A 23,399-nucleotide genomic window follows, 5' to 3' on the forward strand; every position below is an offset into this window, starting at 1 on the left:
GAAATAGCTGTAGCTATATTTTTTTAACAGACTGGGCCTGAATTTATATTATGGGCTTCTGGAACTCCCCAGAATTCAACTACTAACGCCATTTTCCTGTTACATCCTTTGCTTAATTTAGCAGTCTTAGAATAAATTATTTTTTTCCTACGCAGCTTTTTACAACCCTTTTATAATGGGATTGCTACAACTCTCTTTTATTCTCCCTCATGGGCAATTTTATTTTTTTTTATTTTTTTCCTGAAAGCTTAAGGTTTTCTGTCTCTAGCTACTGCCCTGTTCCACGTTTGGAAAACGTTCTCTGTCTTCAGTAACAACCTTATGATTATTAACACTCCAGCATTTATCACAAGTTACAGAAGCAAAGCTCTTAATCAAAGACACTTGGGCCCGTATGTGAAGGTTACCTAGTACATTATGACAAATGACCCTCCATGGATCCCATAGCTCACCTATTTTACCTATTTCACACCGTGATAAGCCTGCCCATCTTATAGATATTAATAATTTAGCCTGCTCCATTACAGTTAATATCTCTCTGAGAGATGTGTCTGTTGGGGGAAAATGATACACTTATGAACTTTCTGAAACAATAAAATTGATCAATTTTTGAGCCATCTTTCCCAGTGAAGCCAATTCCTGAGTAATTTATTTTCAATCATTAAATCTGCTGTCTGAAAGTAGGAGTTAGTAGGTCTGCATGAGGAAAGCACAATCAGCTGCATTTGCAGATGGAGCCCAAACTCTCTGTAGAATCTAATGGAATTTGCATTGAATGAGATAAATGGTATATGTGCTCCTGTTTACTTAGAGGAAAACAGGGAATCAGTCTAATGCTTAGGGAGTTCTTTGCATTGATTACCATGTTCCTCTGATGTTTCACAGAATCCAGCCTTTCATAATGACAGGAATGTGATAATCAGTGAAATTACGATTGTATTGATTTCACTGATTTAGCTGGAGAAGGAAGGGGCTGTAGCTCATTCACCGTGCCCTTGGTGGGGACTGCACGTTGAGAAGCAGTAAGGTGTACTTCAGGAGGCACTCTACAAGCAGCAATCTTATTATTACAGCATTGAAATGTAAAATGTTACAGACCTTCAACATTATATGCTGTTTTAAGGAAGTCCATTCGTTCCTAGATCCCTTTTCTGTAGGAAAGCATAATCAGCCTTCTTTTGTCAAAGACCCCAGAATATGTTCTGGGAGATGGGAGTTGAGGCTACTCATGCACTGTCATGACACTTCAACCCCAGGCTCTCTACAGCACAAGAACAGAAAATGAGCCTTCACTTCACCGGCATTCAGATCTGTGCAAAATTAAGTAAAACATGTGAGGTATTTCTGTTACAGATTTTTTTGGTCTGGATTTGAACTCAAGCAAGGACCTAGGATGATGCCCCCTGCATTTATACACTATTCCTCTGTTTCTCCTCATTAGCCTAACAGTGGAATGCTATAGAATGGAAACTGAAAGCTAAAATATCATTCAGCCCATATACCTAATTTTTACACTGAAGATTTATGTGTGAGGTTAACTACATAATTTTCCCGTTTAAGGGTGTTGCTGTGTTTGTGAATTAAGACTGATGGTGCAGATGAACAAGTAAAGGTCATTCTTTGATGCATTAGGTCTTTGTTGATGGACAATTTAACACACAAATACTTTGCATTTAGCATGAAACCTCTTTCATGAAAATCACATCCCAGTGTCTGTCTTTATAAATATTAATTCACAAAATGCATGTACTTTGTGTAGCTCCTGACAGCCTCTGTGGTAGAACTGACAAGGTAGTCAAAAAGACAGAAGTACAAAAAAATGAAGGGCTGTAAACTTTACTCCAAGGTGTCAAATGGCATTAAGATACGTATTTAAAAATGGAATTCCACTGAGTTGTAAAGCCTGTGGATCAAGTTGAGGACACTGAGATAGATGAAGATGAAATAGTCAGCAGTATATTCAGCTCTCAAAATTCACACCGTAGGAGGGAATCCTCCAAAAAAGCTGACAAAACAAAACTGAATACAAAAAATTAAGGTTAGAATCATCGAATCAAAACAAAAACCGCCAAAGCAAATGATTGTTAGAGAATTTCTGATGCAAAGCAGGGATTACATATCAAACCATGCACAGTTTTTGAAATGAGAAAGTACAAGAAGTGGCAAAGGGATACATCAAGAGGGATTGACAGATTAATGGAAACTGAGGTAGGAGAAAGGTGTATGTACAGAAGCAGGAAATCAAGAGAGTTTTGAACAGATGATCTGTTCTGTGAGGAGCTAATTCAGAATTTTCCTAGCAAATCAATAAGCCAAAAGGAATTCAAAGGGGGAAAGGTACTAGGAAGGATGAACTGCAGAACTGAAGGAATTGCCAGGGGAGTCTGAGGAAAAAACTGAACGGAAAACAGAACCAGTTCTGCTTTTGGGCATGGCACACAATTCCTAGCAAAGCTATGGTTCTTACAGACATGAGGTCAGAGATTATCAGTGCACAGGAATTTACAAATTGTGCTGGTGAAGGATCAAGACAAGGAAATCCTGAGCCTTGATAAAATGTTGTCTTAGAAGGAAACTATTCCCTTAAATCCCATGAAAAGAGACAAGAATTTGCATTTACCCTGCTAGCACCATGCTAAAAAGCTGCTGTGTTTATCAATGTACTGGCCCCTTCTTTCCTACCTGCTTTGGTCATTCTATCACCCTTTTTATATGTAGACCTGAAACTGCATATATTGTGAAGGGGCAGACGTTTCCTCTACCCATGAATATAACATATCACTGTCTGTCCATTGGAGTCCAACGCACTTAATCTTGAATTCCAACCGTTCAGTTAGTCCAAGGAACACAAAATTCAAATGGCTAGTATTTACTGAAATACTCCTTGTATAACTCCTTGTATAACTTACTGTATATCACAGAGATAGTAGCATCTCTTGAATTGTTGCCTTTTCTTAGGTGCTTTGCTTTTATTCTGCAAACACTAAACAAGCAAATCTGATTTCAGTGATCTGCCCCCTCTGCTTAGCTACTATAAAGACCCAGATTCCTGCCACTTCTCAAAAGAATCTGCAGCTTAGAAACAGATGCTAGAAAACATTTGTCTTGATTCAGGGAGATCTATATCCACTCTACTAGTGCATGTTCCAAGAAAATCTTTACAGAGCTCCATCATTGATTTTAACAAAAGAGAAAATATATCAGAAGGTATAGAGGGATTTTTCAAAATGGGAACAGGCAAATAGTGCAATTATCAGAGGTCACATATTTCAAGGACCCATACTCTATACAGACTACAGAATATTCTCCCGGAATTTAATCAGTGCACTTTGGCTGTGAGATTCCCTTTCCATTTCAGTATTACTATAAAGCACCTTTTATAGCTCATTGTCAAAATGGTATATACACACTTTTATCTTTTCTTCATAATATTTAATCCACAATTAATTTGTTTATTATAGAGGTAACTACCTAGGCTAGGTTTGAAGAGCATTGGCTTCCAGTAACTCAAAAGCTAATTTCATTTTTGTGGGACCTAAACAGGGTCGTGTCATTACTGAGGGCCAAGTTGACTACACAAATTTATCTACTTTCATTTGGGCAACAGAAAAGTGGACCAGCCCAGAACACCATGGTGTTGAATTTATTAAATTTTTTTAGATTCACCATTACACCACAGAAACCAAGTTAATGACTTTATCATTTTATAATTTAGAGACTTAAGAGAATACAGGAGAAAAAAAACAAAGCTAGTTTATTATTAAAAACAGGTGTGAAAGCATTTTGTACTTACATTATATTACAAAGAAAAGTTACTTTAAATGTTTTATTTGGTAGTAGAAAAGTGAAATCTTCAGCATGCTGGAGCAACTATCATATTTTTCTTTATCCACAGCATATTTAAGACTGGGAGGGAAAGATTTTACTTGAAATATTATTTGTACTTTTTCACTGCACTTCAGGAAATTGTATTGGTCCTTGAATTTATGTATTTTGATCATCCTACAGAGTCTACACAGTCATTGTGCAAACAAAATCAGCCAGTATGTCCATCAAACATTACCCATTTTCATAACATTTTTTAACAGTAATTAAACTACATAAAAATCGAAATGCTTCCTGAATTGGAATACGCAGCTGTATGTTTTATGTCTGGCTCTGATGTGAGGTGATACAGGGCAGACTATCTTACCATTTCTTTAATGAAAGATGTAATGATTGAATCTCTGTGTTAAAATCTCTTGTTCTTCAGAAATTATTTAGTTGAAATTTTCTGTGGATATGAAATTGCTATGTATTATGCACAATATTTCAAAGCTTTACTATTCAGAATAAAGGAATTTTTGAGAATATCAGGGTGCAGTTTCATAACTGGGTTCATCATCTCAAGGGGTTATCTAACTTGACCTCCTCCAGCTGCAAGTTCCCTCTTGTTCCTTTGAGCAAGCATTAGTATTCATTCAGTTCTGCATGAATCATCAGACTGAAAATGTAACCTCCAAAAATTAAATGGTTCGTTTTCATTTGAATAGTGAAATGGCTGAATTTACCCTGTGGGCCATATAACACTAACAATAACTTAAGGGTCATTATGTGGAAGCAGGATGAAGAGGAAGGATGAGATGGTCCCTGTTGGTGACAAAACAGGCTTAGATTGGCTTGTCATTTTCTTCTGAGACAATTTTGGGACAGCCTTTGCATGCTGATTGCTTTAGAAATGTGGACTTGTGACTGTGGTGGTCACAGATGGTGGTGATCATGTAGCCTTCTTCAGACCTGAGTATGAGAAAACGATTCAGAAGAATTTCTAGACTTCAAAAGGCAGAGTAACCTGAGGGAACCTACTCCAATCATAGAATCATAGAGCCATAGGATGGTTTGCGTTAGAAGGGACCTTTAAAAATCATCTAGTCCAATGCCTAGCCATGGGCATGGACATCTTTCACTAGATTGGGTTGCTCAAAGTCCCATCCAACCTGATTTTGACAACCTATGTATCGAGTACTGTTCAAATCTGCATTCTTGAGAATTCTCTACTACCAACCATGGAACACCTCAGCTGAGGTTCTCATAAGAATCTTCACTTTTAAAACAGAGTAAATTAAGCTCCTCTATGAACTCTGATTTTTAAAAATTCCTTCAAATAAAAATGTTTATATTTCTATTATTGATGGAAACATAACTGCTCTTTACTGTTTCCAGATTACTAAACTCCAGAAATACCTGTCATAACCGGATTCAACCTCTGTCATGTGCCAAAATGAAGTACCTGAGAAGTTTCACACCCAAGAGGAACAACACCTTGCATCTCTTTCCTGGGATCCTTGCCAAAAGTTTAAATCCAGAGTGATGGTAGTTTTTCTGAGAGGATTATATCTCCATGAAGAGCCCAAAAGACTGCATTGGGGAGCTGTCACAAAGTTGTGCTTCTAGAGCTGTATATGACAAAGAAAAAAGCTTTAATGTCATTATTAGCAAATGTACTGTCACTCAGCCTTTCACCTCCTGACATCCTAGAACTCCCACTTTCTAACTTCTTTTTATCTTCTCACCACCCTCAGGTACGTATCACTACAATAGCACCTGCTGCACACCAAAAAAGAACTTAGACCGACTGTTATGGTTCCATTTCTTTTTACCTTTCAAATGTAAATTATCCAAACATAATGTATTTCAAATCTCCTCTGTCTAGAACTTTAGGGTTGTTTAAAATCCATCGCTGGTCCACCAGGAAAAATAATGACTCCTGCTACAGTGGATTCCATGGAGCTAATCTGAAGTATAAAAAAAAGGGGGGGGATTTAACATTTGGATTTGTGAAAATAATATTTAGTTGATTATAATTTAGATTACATGAGTATAATTTCACAAGAGCAATGAGTCAAGTTACAAAGAGGTTTGAAAAATAATGAGACTTTGCCTCAACATATATTATTCATTCTGTAGATATTAATACTTGTCTTCAATAATTCATGACCCGTGTTCGCTTTTGTGGGATCTCAGTGTTTTCTGACAGTCTCACTCCGTGGCAAGGGAGGGATGAACAGAACGGAAGCTCACATGTGGAAGATTACTGATTTCTGTAACATTGCAGACCTGAGCTGCCAGTTTTTCTTCTTCGGGACAAAACCATTTGGAGCCTCTAGACAGCTCAATATGTATTTCTGGTAATACTTAAGGTTTTTTAACACCGGTTTCTGTAATGATTTATCAGAGCTAAAAGATTATAGTTACTTGTGGGTGTACTACAACTATTTTTCTTCAGAGCTATATCCTTAATTGCATTTTTATGCAATATCTTCTTGGCTTCTGTAAGCGAAGATGTTTTTTACTGTGTGACCACAGTTTGTCAGGGTGCAGCGAGGGTGGCTGCGGTGCAGCAGGAGCTGTAGATCAAGCCAGGCCTGAGACCCAGGCAGCTCCCAGGGCCAGGAGCTGCAGTGAGCTCTGGTATCTCTCCCAGCGGGAAGTCCCTGGAGAAGCTCTCCTGGGAGCTCTCCCAGTGAGAAGGTCCCTAGAAGGGAGAGGATGTGCTCAGGACCCTTTCGCATTTCACCAACAATTTTTCTCTTTTAATTAAAAGCCAAATACTGAGCATTAGGGTTCAGGAATTAATGTTCCAGTATCAAGATCTCTTTCCCCTCTTCGTGTCCCTTGGTCCCTGTTGGTGACAAAACAGGCTTAGATTGGCTTGTCATTTTCTTCTGAGACAATTTTGGGACAGCCTTTGCATGCTGATTGCTTTAGAAATGTGGACTTGTGACTGTGGTGGTCACAGATGGTGGTGATCATGTAGCCTTCTTCAGACCTGAGTATGAGAAAACGATTCAGAAGAATTTCTAGACTTCAAAAGGCAGAGTAACCTGAGGGAACCTACTCCAATCATAGAATCATAGAGCCATAGGATGGTTTGCGTTAGAAGGGACCTTTAAAAATCATCTAGTCCAATGCCTAGCCATGGGCATGGACATCTTTCACTGGATCGGGTTGCTCAAAGTCCCATCCAAACTGATTTTGACAACCTATGTATAAAGTACTGTTCAAATCTGCATTCTTGAGAATTACCTGATTTTGACAACCTATGTATCGAGTACTGTTCAAATCTGCATTCTTGAGAATTCTCTACTACCAACCATGGAACACCTCAGCTGAGGTTCTCATAAGAATCTTCACTTTTAAAACAGAGTAAATTAAGCTCCTCTATGAACTCTGATTTTTAAAAATTCCTTCAAATAAAAATGTTTATATTTCTATTATTGATGGAAACATAACTGCTCTTTACTGTTTCCAGATTACTAAACTCCAGAAATACCTGTCATAACCGGATTCAACCTCTGTCATGTGCCAAAATGAAGTACCTGAGAAGTTTCACACCCAAGAGGAACAACACCTTGCATCTCTTTCCTGGGATCCTTGCCAAAAGTTTAAATCCAGAGTGATGGTAGTTTTTCTGAGAGGATTATATCTCCATGAAGAGCCCAAAAGACTGCATTGGGGAGCTGTCACAAAGTTGTGCTTCTAGAGCTGTATATGACAAAGAAAAAAGCTTTAATGTCATTATTAGCAAATGTACTGTCACTCAGCCTTTCACCTCCTGACATCCTAGAACTCCCACTTTCTAACTTCTTTTTATCTTCTCACCACCCTCAGGTACGTATCACTACAATAGCACCTGCTGCACACCAAAAAAGAACTTAGACCGACTGTTACGGTTCTATTTCTTTTTACCTTTCAAATGTAAATTATCCAAACATAATGTATTTCAAATCTCCTCTGTCTAGAACTTTAGGGTTGTTTAAAATCCATCGCTGGTCCACCAGGAAAAATAATGACTCCTGCTACAGTGGATTCCATGGAGCTAATCTGAAGTATAAAAAAAAGGGGGGGGATTTAACATTTGGATTTGTGAAAATAATATTTAGTTGATTATAATTTAGATTACATGAGTATAATTTCACAAGAGCAATGAGTCAAGTTACAAAGAGGTTTGAAAAATAATGAGACTTTGCCTCAACATATATTATTCATTCTGTAGATATTAATACTTGTCTTCAATAATTCATGACCCGTGTTCGCTTTTGTGGGATCTCAGTGTTTTCTGACAGTCTCACTCCGTGGCAAGGGAGGGATGAACAGAACGGAAGCTCACATGTGGAAGATTACTGATTTCTGTAACATTGCAGACCTGAGCTGCCAGTTTTTCTTCTTCGGGACAAAACCATTTGGAGCCTCTAGACAGCTCAATATGTATTTCTGGTAATACTTAAGGTTTTTTAACACCGGTTTCTGTAATGATTTATCAGAGCTAAAAGATTATAGTTACTTGTGGGTGTACTACAACTATTTTTCTTCAGAGCTATATCCTTAATTGCATTTTTATGCAATATCTTCTTGGCTTCTGTAAGCGAAGATGTTTTTTACTGTGTGACCACAGTTTGTCAGGGTGCAGCGAGGGTGGCTGCGGTGCAGCAGGAGCTGTAGATCAAGCCAGGCCTGAGACCCAGGCAGCTCCCAGGGCCAGGAGCTGCAGTGAGCTCTGGTATCTCTCCCAGCGGGAAGTCCCTGGAGAAGCTCTCCTGGGAGCTCTCCCAGTGAGAAGGTCCCTAGAAGGGAGAGGATGTGCTCAGGACCCTTTCGCATTTCACCAACAATTTTTCTCTTTTAATTAAAAGCCAAATACTGAGCATTAGGGTTCAGGAATTAATGTTCCAGTATCAAGATCTCTTTCCCCTCTTCGTGTCCCTCGTTGGTCCCTCACTGCACCACGCTGGACCATTCCATGATAGGGCAGAGTCTATAAACCCCCACTTGCAAGTGAGGATGCCTGCGGTGTGAATACAAAAGAATCCAAGCTTCTATGTTAAAAAATTCATTATTTTAAAACCAGAGGCATCATTTTTGAGTAGCTATGGGACAGGATGGTGAATTTTAACATTTACTCTCATGAAAGATGGATATGGTTCATTCTACCCATTCATCTTTTTGAACGTTGCTACATTGGCTCATTTTACCCATTTACTTTGATGCTGTCAAGACTAAGGGAAAATTTCTATTCTAGAGAAGTTGAATTGAAGGGAATTAGGTAACTTTTAGGCATTGCCTGGTTGGAGTGAAGGGCTTTTCAAGGACCATCAACATATGAATAGGATTACCTTGGATGCACTGGTGACCAGACATATTTTTAGCCTTTGGCAGACAAGAATGAAACCTCTGAAAACAGCATGACTGCTACTCGGAACAGAAGAATTAATATGTCAGGAAACTAGAGAAACGTTTTGAACATTTCAGAGGGGAAGTTGAAATTTTTGGAGAAAGGGACAAGGAGATAGGCAGTGTCAAAAGAAGAGACATATTTTTAATTTTGGTTTTTTCCCTTCTGATTTAAGGATCCTGAAGTAACATCTTCCAAATGAGTAATGAATGTCAGGTGGTTTGGAAAAGTCTGCTTGGTGCTGCTGCACACTTATGTTGTATTGATTTTGAAAGAAAGATTTCCTAAATAGAGGCTTATGTTCATTTCAAGCAAGCTGGGGCTCCTGGTGAGAAACCAGGGGCTGTGAACTTAGAACAAGTAAGGAGAAGCAGTGATTGCCTAAGTTTTAAAACTGCAATGATGCCTCTGCCAGAGCAGGGATGGGCTGATGTCAAAAAGAGCAATCTTCAAAAAGAGTTTTAGCTCTCTCTTACAGCAACTCTTTTACAGCAACATTTAATCATTACCGCTGACTTGTGAACTAACCTTTATACACTTAAAGCTAATAATGCTGGGAATCTACTAAGATCTGTGCTAAAGCAGAAGTCTCTAGCTTGACTGCATTCTCTCTCAAGAGGTTGTAAGTCAGCTTGAAATACCTCTTCTGAATGCAATGTCACTCTTAGTGCCAAGCTTATGAGACCAGGTAGCATATAATATCTTGTACATGTGATTAGAGTGATTAGAGTTTAATGATCTTATGGTTTAGATGACTTTATGGAACAAAATCCATGTATATTTTTAAATATGTTTCACAGTGGGATTGTTTTTAAGCCCTGTTGTCAGAGTAGCTTTAAACAAAGCAAAAGTGAAATCACAAAAAATGACAGAATTAGAAAGCATTTTAACCCTCATGAGAACTAAAGTCTTAAGATATTTTAATTAGTTTCTGTTCGTCTGCCTTTATTTTTATATTCCTGAATAGCATTATACTCAACCATATTACCATAAAGCAATTCATCCCATCATAAAATCTGTGCCAGAAATAGACAGGATGATACACAACATATGAAATGACAAATTGAGGTGATATGAATACCATGTTGAATTGAGGTTCTTGGATAAACATTCAGAGCTGGAGTTTTTTTAGGATCCCAGGAACGTGCTCTTTGAGAGAATCTCCCAATCATTTCCGTTTAGCACATTGTGGTTGATGTCATTGGGTCTCAGAGTACAGAAACTGGGTTTGATTTGGATGGAACTAACTCGAAGGTCCACCTAATTTGAAAACTGGAAACTCATCTAACGAGTTTTTTAATAAAGACTCATTTAATGAATGCCCTCGCAGGCATTCAGTTCAGGGAACCAGCCTAGATAAAGTCTGGAACAACCTCCCCGAATATACAGAACAGACATCAAATGCTCAGCACCCTTTGGAGCTACAACCCCACTCCCAGTAGGCTGTGCTACCTGTTAACACATATGCATATGCAACACATACTAGGAAGGATAAGAATATTGCCCTGCTTTCAAAACTTTCCTCCAGGGAGTTCCTCATGAAAAGAACTCCAGAACAGCTAAAAGATAAACACAGATGTTACGGTAGGATTTTGCTCTGCTGGGATCCCCTTTGTTTACCACATAACTTGGTTTTCTTTCGCGGAGGCTCCACTGACATAATCACAGCTGAAAGCACAGTACCTTGGCCCTAAATTTTCCAATTCTGCCTAAACCTGAAATTAATAGTTTGAGAGTTTCTGAGCTTCTCTTTTTTGCTCAAGAAATGTTACAGGAAATATAAAATCGTTTCAGCGTCCCATCAACTTCCCACTCCCCTTTCATTTTTGAAGTGACCCCTACATTGAGCTACACAGTCTCGCTGAGGTAAAATGTGGTTTCTGCCAACTCCATCTCTCTTTGGGACTTTATTCTACTCATTTGATGACAGCCTTCAGAGTTTTTATCACTATGCCATGACTTAAAATCTGCCTGTTGCAGGGGCAGCCTCCCATCTGCTTTGCTATTGGCATGCAAAGTCAACTTACTACCCAAGCAAGGGCGGGGGGATGTTGCAAAAGGAAAGGAAAGCTGAATGTTTCACTGTAATGGCCCTTTCATCAGATGTGAGGTCATTTGCTGTGCCAGCGGTGAAACTGTGCCTCTTCTCTGCGTGAATGCCAAGATCTGCCAACTTGGGAAGAAGCTGGGAGCTCATAGAGAAATCACTGTTTCAGGAAAGCTGAAAGCTGATCAGACACTCTATGTTTCTGTGGAAAATATTTATTTATTTATTTATTTCCTGAAAGCAAAATGTTCGTACTGTTTGGCATTGCAGAAAAAATAAATTTCCCAGAAATTAGATCCTTTCAATGAAGAAATTAATTCAACCCAAGATCTGCATTTTCCGGTTTTGATGAGACTTTCCAACCTGTTTTTTGAAATACAGAGGAATTTAAAAACAAAATATCAATGTTTACTGCAGTTATATTTAAACACCTATAAATGACAACTTCTGCTTTACATTTTTGCATTCACATTAAATGTACCCTATCATCCTACTTTTTATTAAAAATTATGTCTATTTGAGACCCAATGTCTAAGATTGCTAATCACTTGTGAATACCTTGGAAATAAGGGGATATTTTTGTTCATGTTCCACAGTTCAAATTGCTGACTGGAGAAGGTCACCCAGAACCCAGCACCATGTTGGAGTTTCTTGGCTCCCACTAAATGTCACTGACTTTCCTGAAGACATGCAGGGTACTGGGGAGAGAACCCAGATCTCTGGGACTTACTGGAGAGAACAAAGAGCACAGGTTTTTAATGATAAGTTGAAATAACACTGAAAGTCATTGCTGCTTTTGTCCTAATGATGGCAATACAAAGTGCAAGCTCTTGAGAGTAGGTATTACAGTGTTTACCCATGACAGCTTGTGTAACAAAAGCTATTTCACTACAGATACATTAAAGGAAATATATTTAAAATTATGCAGTAAATAACAGTAAATGAAATAATAAATGGCTTTCCCACATGGCAGGGCAAGGTTTGATTAATTCAACAATTTGAGCTATTACTTTCATAATAAGTCTATATGCAAAGTAGTGTATATGATACATTCTGTAACATCAAGTATGTTATTAAATATTTATGCAATTCTTTTAAGGATTACAAGTAATCCTTACAATGCTAAGAACTCCAGAGGCTATGGTGCATTGGTTAGGAACTGGTAGCTTCATCTCAATTTAAACTGTGATGGCTTTCTGTGCCTTTGAAATTGATGTTCTCTTCCAAGAAGAAAGAGCTTTAAATGTGGTCGTTTGTGTTGTTTTTTTTTTTCTCTTTCAGCTTGGAGCTGTTTTGAAACAAACTCAACTTTGAGTAAAGAGAATGTTCTAAATTTTAAAATGTTAATATAAATACTGCATGGTGTCAGTGTAAAACAGGTGCCCACTGTGCACAGGAATGTGGTTTTGCTTATGTCTGATCTCTTGAACATCAAAAATTTCAAACTGTTGTGGAAGGGCCTTTATAAAAGAGAGCTGGATTGACTCAATTAAAATTGCAAGGCATAATGGCAATATACAATTACATCTCAGATACCGAACCTAAGTCTCTTTCACTCTCTTATTTTTAGCTACATGTATCATTATCATCTATACAGAGCTACAATTTTTTGAAGAAATACCTGATTTTTGATGCCTCTTTTTTTTATTTCTTTATTCAAGGCACTTTACATTTCAAAGAGTGAATCAGGCACTTTAAACACCCAGACTGGATGCTCATATGTTTTCTGAGCCTTATTTTATGTCTCTAGATACAGAAGAAGTTGCTGTAATAGGTTTATTGGCAAGAAGGAAAACTCACAAAGCTTTAGCCTCACTTTTCTATTCTCTTGACAACAGTTTAGCATTGCTCTGATTCTGCAGAGAGCTTGAAAGACATGAAAAATTTAAAAAAAGCTGTAGCTCTGTGCCACAATTAAGAAAAATGGATTTCTCCCTTGCAGAAACTTGTGCTGGGGACTCTTTTCCACGGTGTGTCTGATGCAAAGATGTGTGCCCGTCTTGTGACTAACTGTTGGAGGACAAAAGGAGGACTCAGATCCCCCACTGATACCCTCAGAGCTGGAAACCGGTGAACTCTTCCTTTCTTTCAGAAAGCCTGCTCTGCGTGACTTGTTGAAAATGCTTTGGATATAAATTGAAACTGGGCTAATTTGGATCACCGTTACCACGGCGTCTGCCTAGACAGCAGGTAGCACAGTCTCTGTTTTTCAAAGACTAAGTGCTCCAGCTCAGCGCTTTCCCCTCAAATTATCCCTGGTAAACCAAAGTTACAAATTTCTCTTTCTGTCAGTTCTATGCGGCTCATACAGTTGCAGAAAACTACTGTGCCCTCATTCACTAAAAATAAAATTATGATCTAATATCTAGTGTTCATGACCTACAAATACTTGCAGATGAAAAAATGTACCTTTTACACCTATAAAATGATGGTGTTTGTTTCACAATATTTGCGGAACCTTTCCATTACTATCTTTTCCAGGTTTACAATGAACAGAGATTATGCTTTTTTTATCACTCTAGTCATGTAAATTTAAATTGAAACCTGGTAAACATAAACCTTAATGCCTTTCTCAAAAAGTCACTAATCAGATTATCATAATAATTAAATTATGCGATTTTTGTTGTCATGAAAACACAACAATAAATAAGTGGGGACATTGCCAGTACTTTGGAGACAGCTGAAGATTCACTGGCATGCCAATGAATAAATAGCTTGTCAAACTGCAGTTAGTGCCTTCCTATTAAAAATAAATATCTATACGCTTACACCACAACAAATATAGCATGAAATATTAACTTCATGGTATATTCAGATGGCTCCTTTAAAAGCAAGGAAATACCGAACCCAAATGATGTTTTCTGGGCTCAGATTTAAAGGACATAGTCCTGAAAGAAGTGATGGGAATTTTCAGCCCAAATCCGTGGACTGAAAACACCGCTGAAATGAATCACAACCTGATTCTTTTGTTCAAAAGTGACCTCCTCTACTACACTGCTAAACCCTTTGTTTGCTACTGTAATTCTAAAGAACTTCTTTTTTCACCGCCTCTAGCAGGAATTAGAGATGTAGCCTTTCAACTACTCTTTACTGTTGCAGAAAATTACAAAGGAGGACAAGTCATAGTCACATCAGAAATAATGAGAAATGGAGGTTATTTTTGGATTGTATTGATGTGAGAATGCTTTGATATTTTTCTACCACTATAAATCTAAACTACTCTCAATTCCAGTTCTTGAGCATGAGAAAGATCACTCCTATTAACTATGTTAATACCAACTATAAAACTTTTATCTCCTTTCTCCATCAAGGCCTATATTGCAGGCTGGTAAATACATTTTGACTTTCTGGAGGGAGAAAATGGGGCTGGAAAAAGGTGTGACCATTTGAAGGAGGAGAAGAAACCAAAAAGATTGGGGAAGAAGAAGAAAAAGGAAGAATCAGAATGCACGTGGAAAAAGAGAATCAGAAAATCCCAGGGGACTGAAAAGTAAGAGTAACTGAACTTTTCATTTGACTCCAAGAATTCATTCATTCAATTTATTCCACCTACGTGTAGAAAACTTGGATGAAATGTCATATCAAAAAAAACCCAAAACAAAACCTCCTTTCAGGAATGTTGGGCAAAATGGGGATCCACAGTTTTGGAACCACCTAAAAAAAGATAATGTGCATTTTTCAATATTATTACTAAAGTTTGCTTCCCATTTTGGTATATACAAGTAATGAATATTTCATGTCCACTGTTTAGAAAATACTCAGTATTTTTTACTAGCAGAAAACAAGATGAGACCATATGACTTCTAATAGTCCACTAGTAAGAAAATTACAAGATAGGAAGACAAAATGAGAAGACTGAGGATCTTGAGAAAGGGAAATTCTTTTAGGAATCTTAATAATTAGAAAGCAGGCTGATGTGTTCAAGTATATTTTTTTTTTGCCATATTCAACACACCTGCTGGCCACGCTGCTGGGGACACAGCTCAGGATGCTGTTCATGCTGGGGAACAAGGTTTTGCCACCTCAGTCACAAGTAGCATGACGAGTTCAAATCTAATTTTAGTTTGCCTTCAGTGGTATTCATGGAAACTGGTACTAAATCAGGATGTTTCTGCCCTCCTCTGACCTGTCTTGTGTGTCTGACAGAACACCATTGATGTATCCTGATTAGCCATGGAATTAAAAGCGTTTCTTCTACTTCTGCAGTTATCAATGGGACAGTTCAGCATTCAGTGAGGTAAGACACTGATGTGAGGGTACATTGCTCTTTTGCCAAAATGTGGGTGAATGCACACAACCTCACAGCGTCACAGAATTGAGAGGAATGAAGTCTCTGTTGCTGTTTGCTAGTCCTGGGTTTAGAAATTGCTTTTGCAGTAGCTCACAGCTGTGAGTCAGAAACCGGTCTCATTCTCATCCAGCAGAAACCCCTGTTTCTCCTCCTACATATCACTGACATGATGGGTGGCTGAGGAAGCCCAGAGAACGGCAGTAAAACATCGCTCCTGCTGGGAAACCCCTGACGTGTTGTTTTTGGAGCTCTCGGTACCGCTGCAGCGAGCACCGTCACCAGAATGCCGTGTCCTTCCAGCCCCGGGAACACAGGTCCCTGGGCACCCGAGTGTTACCGAGCCTGGTTCCTAGGGCTGGGCAACAAACGCTGTGTTAATACTCTGTCTCATCCCATTTTATTGTTTCCCAGGGCTATTTCTGATAGAATTGGACTAGAACAAAATCCTGCACTGAGTAGCCGCAATTTTCTGGCTTCCTTGTTGCACAAAATCCAGATGAAATGGCTAGTAGATTAAAAAAATCCAAGTGAAACCTGTACAAATGGTCCTTTATCATTACTGAGTACTAAATCACCAGGCCATATTCAAACTTTGGAGTGTTTATTTTGCAACTTCTGTCCAACCCAAGAGGTGGCCATTTTATTTTGTTTGCACTGTGTTGTTTGTGCTTGTTCTTCCATTTACCTCTTAATTTTCCTGTTTCGTTATGTTCCCTTTTGTGTCAAGAGTCATTTGAAATAACTGTGGCAACTGTTGGCAAGTTTTTACCACATTTACAAGCAAAAAGAACCCCAAAACCAACCAATAGAAAAAAGTGATTACACAACCACTTCATTGAAGTCAATAAGGCCATTCTTGGCATGAAGTGTTAGATTAAAGATAGATGTTTGCTTTAAGTCACAGTCTCCTATTAAATACTGCACAAGAATACTAAATATTGTAAATGTTAAAGACTTGAATTTATCACAGGTTTATTATGGGAGCATTAACACTTTTACAGCTGTAACCTCCCAACACTATACACAGTATATTGAGTATTAAAGCTGTAAATGTCAATCGGCTCATAAATAATATATATGAATTTCATGTATACATGAATTTAATTATTTAGACGTGTCAAATTTCACCCAGATGATGGTAATTAGGTGTGATAGTGTGGCAGCGGAAAATATGTTCCTGTCCATCGCAGTCAAGCAGTTATAGGTGACATATTTTGAGACACATTAGGCAGGGTTCAGTCGATAAATTCCACTGGAAGGAGCTGAAGCGGGGTGTGCAGGGCTGGCTGCCATGGCAGGGGGGGATGCCCAGGGTCCAGTGGGTACCAGCCAGATTTGCCCATGCCCCAGTATGGGCAGTGGCACCTTCATTGCAGTGTAGTTCTGGGCCACACGATGGCTCCAAGTACATACAGTCAGGTCTCATAAATTTTCAGACTATATAACTTGACACGATTTCATTAAATGGCAACTTCTGAAATACGCCGATACGTTAATGTTTAGAACTGTTTAATTATTCACAGTCATGAGCCGATTGTAGGCACTTGTATAGTAACTAAACAGAAACGTCAACAATTTGCTTTTATAAATGTTTAAATATGATATCTAGGGCAATAAAGATGAGCATGGTTGCAACATGCTGATTGAGGTAATTAATTCCTTTGAGCTTTGTTCTCTGAAGTTTCTTTTGTCCATCAAAGTACCAATAATTTTCTGCTCTTAAATACTCCCCTTTATATATAAAGTAATAATAACCAGTTATTTCGTGGCTTCAACAGTGAGGCATTTAATCAGGAAAAATCCTCAGTAAGGTTATATAGGGTAAGAGAGGGTGTTTGATCCACAGACAGCATGCTTGTTTCAGGTATTCTAGACAAATTTCTGTATGGTATCTTAAAGTTCTAGGATTGGCTTTCTTTTCTGGGGGATTTTTTACATCTCAAGGAATCCTAATTTCATTAGTCATAACAATAATTACTGTTAATAACTGTAATTTGGTACAAAATAATGGCCATTTTGCACTGTTAAGTAACACGATTCTGAAGTGTTTGTGTAGATTTGACCCACCCAACGTAGTGTAAACCCATCACATAACCTTTCTCTGGACAACCAGCTAAAGCATTCTGTAGATGTGCTTTTTACCATAGAAATTAATAACAAAAAAATACAGGCTTGGAATGAGGTCTAGTAATTAAGAAATGACTTATGCAGATTTAAGAGTTTCCCATGAGGTACTCATACATATACATAGAGATTTGCTCAGAAATAAATTATGTGCTTATACGTGTTCCAAATTTCTTATTCTCTTCATTCCTCATCGTTTTGGTTTAGGTTAAGTAACCTAAAATAGTGAGTAACAGACAGAGGAGGGCTATGGAGCTACAACGCTTTGGGAAAAGTTCAGGGAAGAAAAAGAAAACAAACTGTGGCTCTTGTTCACTGACTTCTGTGAGCTGGTGGCACCAGTTCAACCTAGGAGTTTCTCCTGGTTAATAATGTCACCTCAGAATCAATGAGACTGACTTGGGCAGATGCCTAAATCTATATAAATCTATATAAAGGATACAAATCTATATAATGGCACAAAAAAGGGTCTGGCTGCACAGGACGAAGTCCTCAGGTTGTGCTTGTGTCCTCAGGTTGCAGGCTGCCTCCTGTCCCACAGCAGGGCTGTGACATTCCCCTTACTCACAGCGACAACACTTTCAGTACATTAGTAGAGCAGCACAGGGACATCGATACTGTCATTGCCCATTTGATGCTTCATTCAGGTAAAAGAGCTGACTGCACACACATGTCACCTAAACCCATGAGTAAGGTGTACTCAGAGCACAGCTCAATCAACTTCCCCTGCATTCTGCTAACCCGGCAGAGTTAGGAAGTTTGAGAAAAGCCTTTACTTCAGAAATGAGCTAGTTTCACCGTGCAGATGGGCCCCAAGCTCGAAAGTGCTTGCTGGACCCTTCCATATGTGACCCTTGCAATGAAAACTTGGACTTCTGAAAAGTGCCTAAAAATTCTTATAAACAAAAGAAAGAAAGAAAGAAAGAGACACAACTTAAAATGGAGGAGATATTTCATTTTGCTATTTTTTTCAATCAATAGGCACACTTTGCGGATCTGAATGGCTCTTCCATTTGACTTTTATTTTAACTTCTGACATTTTAATTTAATTTTGTAAAAAACACACCAAAGTATTTATATTTGTACATTAGGCACTAGCACTAAGCATTCAAAAAACAGAAGAAAAATGTACTTTGCCTAAGAAAAAGCACAAAAGAGTGAACATAATCACTGCTTTAAATGACTCAAGAATGAACGAATGTAAAGTTCTAACAGTAAACATCCTTTGTTTTCTATTAATGATAACAATGAGCTATTTTGTGAAATTTAAAGTGGAACTTCTTGAGCAAGCATAATAGGATTTTTCAGGATAATTTTGCTGTTTCATTTTGGAGATATATGACAGACTTTAAGATCCTGAACCAGCAGAAAGATTCCTATTGACTTCATTGGGGCTTAAATATGACTTTCAATGTTCCACATTTTTTCAGTGTTATGATAAACAGAAGTTGTGTAAAACTGTTAATTTGAATTCTGAAATACTTGAATAATACTCTTTTTTAAATTTTTTTAAATTTATCCTGCTACCACATCCCCATCTGAAACCTATGAACTCTCCCACTGATGATGTATTCCTTAGGATTGAAATGGTTTTTTTCAACTTTTGAAACACTACCTCTGAATCTTCACAGAATGGCTTTTCCTCACCTGCACAAACTCGGGATGCTTGCTTTAGGAATTCTTATAGGTAATACTTGTCTCTGATACAAAACTGTATATCGATGGAGATGGTGGAGTTGTCTAACAAATGTTTCGGGGTCACCTGTGATTTTTCTTTGACTAACCAGTGTATGTGGCCACATAAGACTAAAAAAGTTAGACTTTAATGTAACCTTTTTAAGAATTAACTGCATGGATTTAAGAGCTTCCACAACTACGAGATCTAAGAAAGAGCCGGACAACATTATTTCTAATGAGGTTTTTTTTGTGTCCCAGAAGAGTTACAAGCTCTTAGGAAACAGAAAAGAAGAGCTTCTGCAGTTGTGTTTGTGACTACTACTGAGGTTTTTATCATGTTCCTTTTGCTGCAAGTTTGTTATTTTCCACAGCTTTTTGGTAGGGTAAGGTTTATCTGCTTTGATTGAAAAAATCCGTCTTTTCTTTAAACTCGGTTTTCCATGAGCTGCAAGATTTTGCCACAAGGCAGGTAAGAAGCTGTCACACATCCTGCTGCATTGGCAAAGAGCTGTGACCTCCGGGAAAGCAGTACCAGCTACGCAGCTCCTTCTGCCTGTGAACATCTATTTGTGGACTAAAAGTAGGCTGCAGGTGGCTCAGCCTTCCCTTAAGTATATACTTAAGTGCACAGCTGAGGAAAGGATTGGAGTAGCTTTCTCCTTTCTGCTCCCCAACTGGAGTCAGTACAAATAGAGTGTAATCCTTGTGAGAGAAAGATGCTGAGAAGCCTAAGTAGCCACCTAAAAGGCTCGATAGCTGCCTCCATCGGGGTGGCATCAGCTCTCTCTCTCTCCTAGGAAAATGAGTAGCATCAAGAGCATCTGCTGTGCCTGTTGTAGGGATGGGATGAGTAGGAAATTGGGTTTTTCCCAGTGCTGTTGTGGTTTGCTCTGAGAATGCGCTGCAGCGCAGTGACTCTGCACTGCTCCTGCTGCAGGGCTGTAGCTTAATGCCACAGCGAAGCCTTAAATCTCTTCCTTGCCAATTATCCCTATAACTCACATTTAGTTTAAAAGTCAAAGCGAGTTTTGTTCAGCAGCCAGCTGCAAGATAGCTCTAGTTTAAAAAAAAAAAAAAAAAAAAATCAATCTGAAGTATTTATGCTTCATAAATCACTACCAGCTGATACATATTGGAGAATCAGAAGACTGCAAGCAGATAGATGCAGCAGCACAAATTTTGTTAAATTTCTAACTAGTATTGTTTGTTAGCTCTGCTGATAAGAGCTGAATGATTCCAAGCACTAATACAAATATTAACTTAATAGGGAACTTCTGGAGCAGGATACTGTAGCAAACTCAAAGGGGCTGAAGGATCCATAGGCAACAGAGTTGAGACATACACAGTTCCAGATAAAATGAAAAGGGGAGAAGATGTGTGACTGGTAACTGTTTCCCCTTTAAACACTATATACATGGTGTCAGGTGCTCAAGCAGGGAACACGCATCTTCCCCAATTCTGTCACCTGCCTCCTTCCACAGTGGGTGTGGAACTGCTGAGTACAGATTGCATTAGCCCATAGTCCCTGCAGCTCCTCGTTTCATGACTGGCTTGATTCCCACAAATTATGAGGCTGTTTCTGTAAGGAAGGACTATTCTTGAAAACAAAGACTTTTCTCATGCACACCTAGCAAAAATGCACACACGTGTTCACTCACTGGCGGCAAACTGAGTACAGATTGCGTTAGCCCATAGTCCCTGCAGCTCCTCGTTTCATGACTGGCTTGATTCCCACAAATTATGAGGCTGTTTCTGTAAGGAAGGACTATTCTTGAAAACAAAGACTTTTCTCATGCACACCTAGCAAAAATGCACACACGTGTTCACTCACTGGCGGCACAAACCAGAGGAAGTACAAATATTTGACAATATAAGACAAAGAAGTTGAGTGTCCTCAAAGGAAGGGGACATGTCCTTTATCATCAACAGCAGCTTAATATGGAGGTTTCATAGTTTAGCTTTGTTTCCTGAAACAGAATCACCTATTTTTTTTTTAAATCCAGACTATAAATAGTTGAAGCTCTGTCTTGAAAATTAGTAAAATAAGGCAGACAAGGGAGGCAGATCTCATTTAAGTAACACCATTTTAAGTGCTCTCTGCAGTGCCAGTCACAGACCTGTGTTTCCTGGGGTTCTGTCCCCCTCCTTGAAACTAATCCAGCCCTGGTGTAGTTACATGTAGATGCTGTTAGGATGGAAGCTCAAGCCTCTGATCTTCCACAGACGTGGTCAATAAAAGCTTTACTACATGGTAGTTAATTCAGAGTTCAAAGCTTCCATCAGGTACACAATGGATATATTAAGCAGATAGGTTTAATAAAGCCTCTCTAGCACTAATTTTCTAGCAATAATAATGTAGTAAAGTGAATGGGATCCCTACTGCAATACCAGTGGTTGCTCTGTATCTACGTGCAGTATTAATAGCTGTGAACACTTTCCTGAAGGACATGCTTTCAAAGGCCACAAGAAAGCAGATAATGAAGCATATTTAAAGACGAATTATTTTGCTGCATTTCATGGTTTAAGGTTGAACTTCGCTTACAATAAAGATGTTCAGGGTTCAATCCCTCCATGCAGCGAGGAAGTTAAATGAACTCTACAAAACTAGGCTAAGGCAATACAGGGATTAGGATGGCTCAGAGCTGGCTGGCTATTGGGAGGAAGGACGGACGGATTGGAGGAATCACAGACTAAACCAGGGTTGTTTTGCTGCCTTTCTTCCATCCCAGCAATCTGCAGTCCCATGTAACTGCCTCCTCTGCCTCTTTGCTGAGCTGGACCCAGCTCAGTGAACTGGCAGTGAACTAAGCACACAATTAGGCTATAATATCATACACTGGGCAGAATCTGACCAAATGAAGCAGGAGTGACACGGTGGGTTAGTTGCACTGAGAAGCAGGGCTTAGAAACCACATGAGTGTCTAAACGGGTGGAAAACCTGTTATATACATCCTTCAGAGAGAATTCAAACGCTGTTAGTCCTTTATGCAAAGAGTATGTAAATGTGCCGAGCGGAGTGTCAGCAGGGGTGGGCTGGGATGTAACTGCCCGTCGCACAAACTTTAGGTTTAAGCCTATATGAAGAGCGGCTGTTACCTGCGCCTCGCTGTGCTTTCCCCCCCCACCCATTTTCTCTTGCTCCGTCATTTCGGGAGCACAGATTTTCTTCATCCCCTATAAGAGGGGAAGCCCGAAAGGCCCCAGCCCAGCTCCTCACCCCCGGGAAGCTCCGACACCGGGAGGGAGCTCCGGGGGGGGGACACAACGCCAGCATCGACGGCCAAGGGGTTAATTCTCCCCGGCTGAGGGTGGGTGGAGTGTGGCGTTAAAGGAGAGGGGGAGAAGTGCTTTCTCCACATCCCTTATTGCCCATTCCCTACCGGAGGGCGGCGGGGACCCCTCTCCAGCCTTAGCGGCGGGGGCGGGGAGGGGAAATCCCCAGGATCCCCCAACCCCCGCAGATCGGGGGGGTTGGGGAGGGAGGGAAACACCGCGTTAATCACGGGGACCCCCCCCCGGTTGTGGGCGCTCGGTTCCGCCGCGGCAGCGGCCGTGTCAGGCTGGAGGTAGCAGCGCCGCTCCCCGCACCGCTGCTCCCCGCACCGCGGGCAGGCGCGGAGGCTGAGGGGGATATGGAGGGGCCCGGGCTGAAGGTGGAGGGGCTCTGCGCGGCGGCCGCCCTCCCCCGGGGCGGTGAGACGGGCTGTCGGCGGGCGGCGTGAGGCGACCGAGCCCACCCCCCGGTGCCTCCGCCCCGAGCGGGGAATGAGAGGCGGCGCCGCGGGGCTACCGGAGCCCGCCGGGACCCCACCATGCGGGAGCTGGCGATCGAGATCGGCATACGGGTCCTGCTCTTCGGGGTCTTCGTGTGAGTAGGAGGCGGGGAAGGGGACGGGACGGCTCCTGCGGCTACCGCCGGGGCTGCCTCAACTTTCCGGGGCCGCTCCGGTGCCTTCACACCCGAGCGCGGTGCTGGGTCGGCGGGACAGGGGACCGCGGTGTGAGGTCGGGGGGCGGGGTTAGTCGCCCCTCGGCGCGGGGTGGGGGGC

At 40.1% G+C, this 23,399-nt stretch overlaps 1 protein-coding gene across 1 annotated transcript in view; it reads left to right on the forward strand.

Annotated features, from left to right (window-relative positions):
• The first annotated feature begins 22,779 nt into the window (after positions 1-22,779).
• PLPP4 (phospholipid phosphatase 4) overlaps positions 22,780-23,399 on the forward strand; it is a 49,953-nt gene continuing 49,333 nt past the window's right edge. The window contains exon 1 of the mRNA XM_014945194.1: positions 22,780-23,218. Within this exon, the coding sequence (XP_014800680.1) occupies positions 23,163-23,218 (56 nt within the window). The 5' untranslated portion in view covers positions 22,780-23,162. The remainder of the gene's footprint in view (positions 23,219-23,399) is intronic.

Source organism: Calidris pugnax, unplaced genomic scaffold (genome assembly GCF_001431845.1).
Source record: "Calidris pugnax isolate Ruff unplaced genomic scaffold, ASM143184v1 scaffold89, whole genome shotgun sequence".
In the NCBI taxonomy this organism is placed as follows: domain Eukaryota; kingdom Metazoa; phylum Chordata; class Aves; order Charadriiformes; family Scolopacidae; genus Calidris; species Calidris pugnax.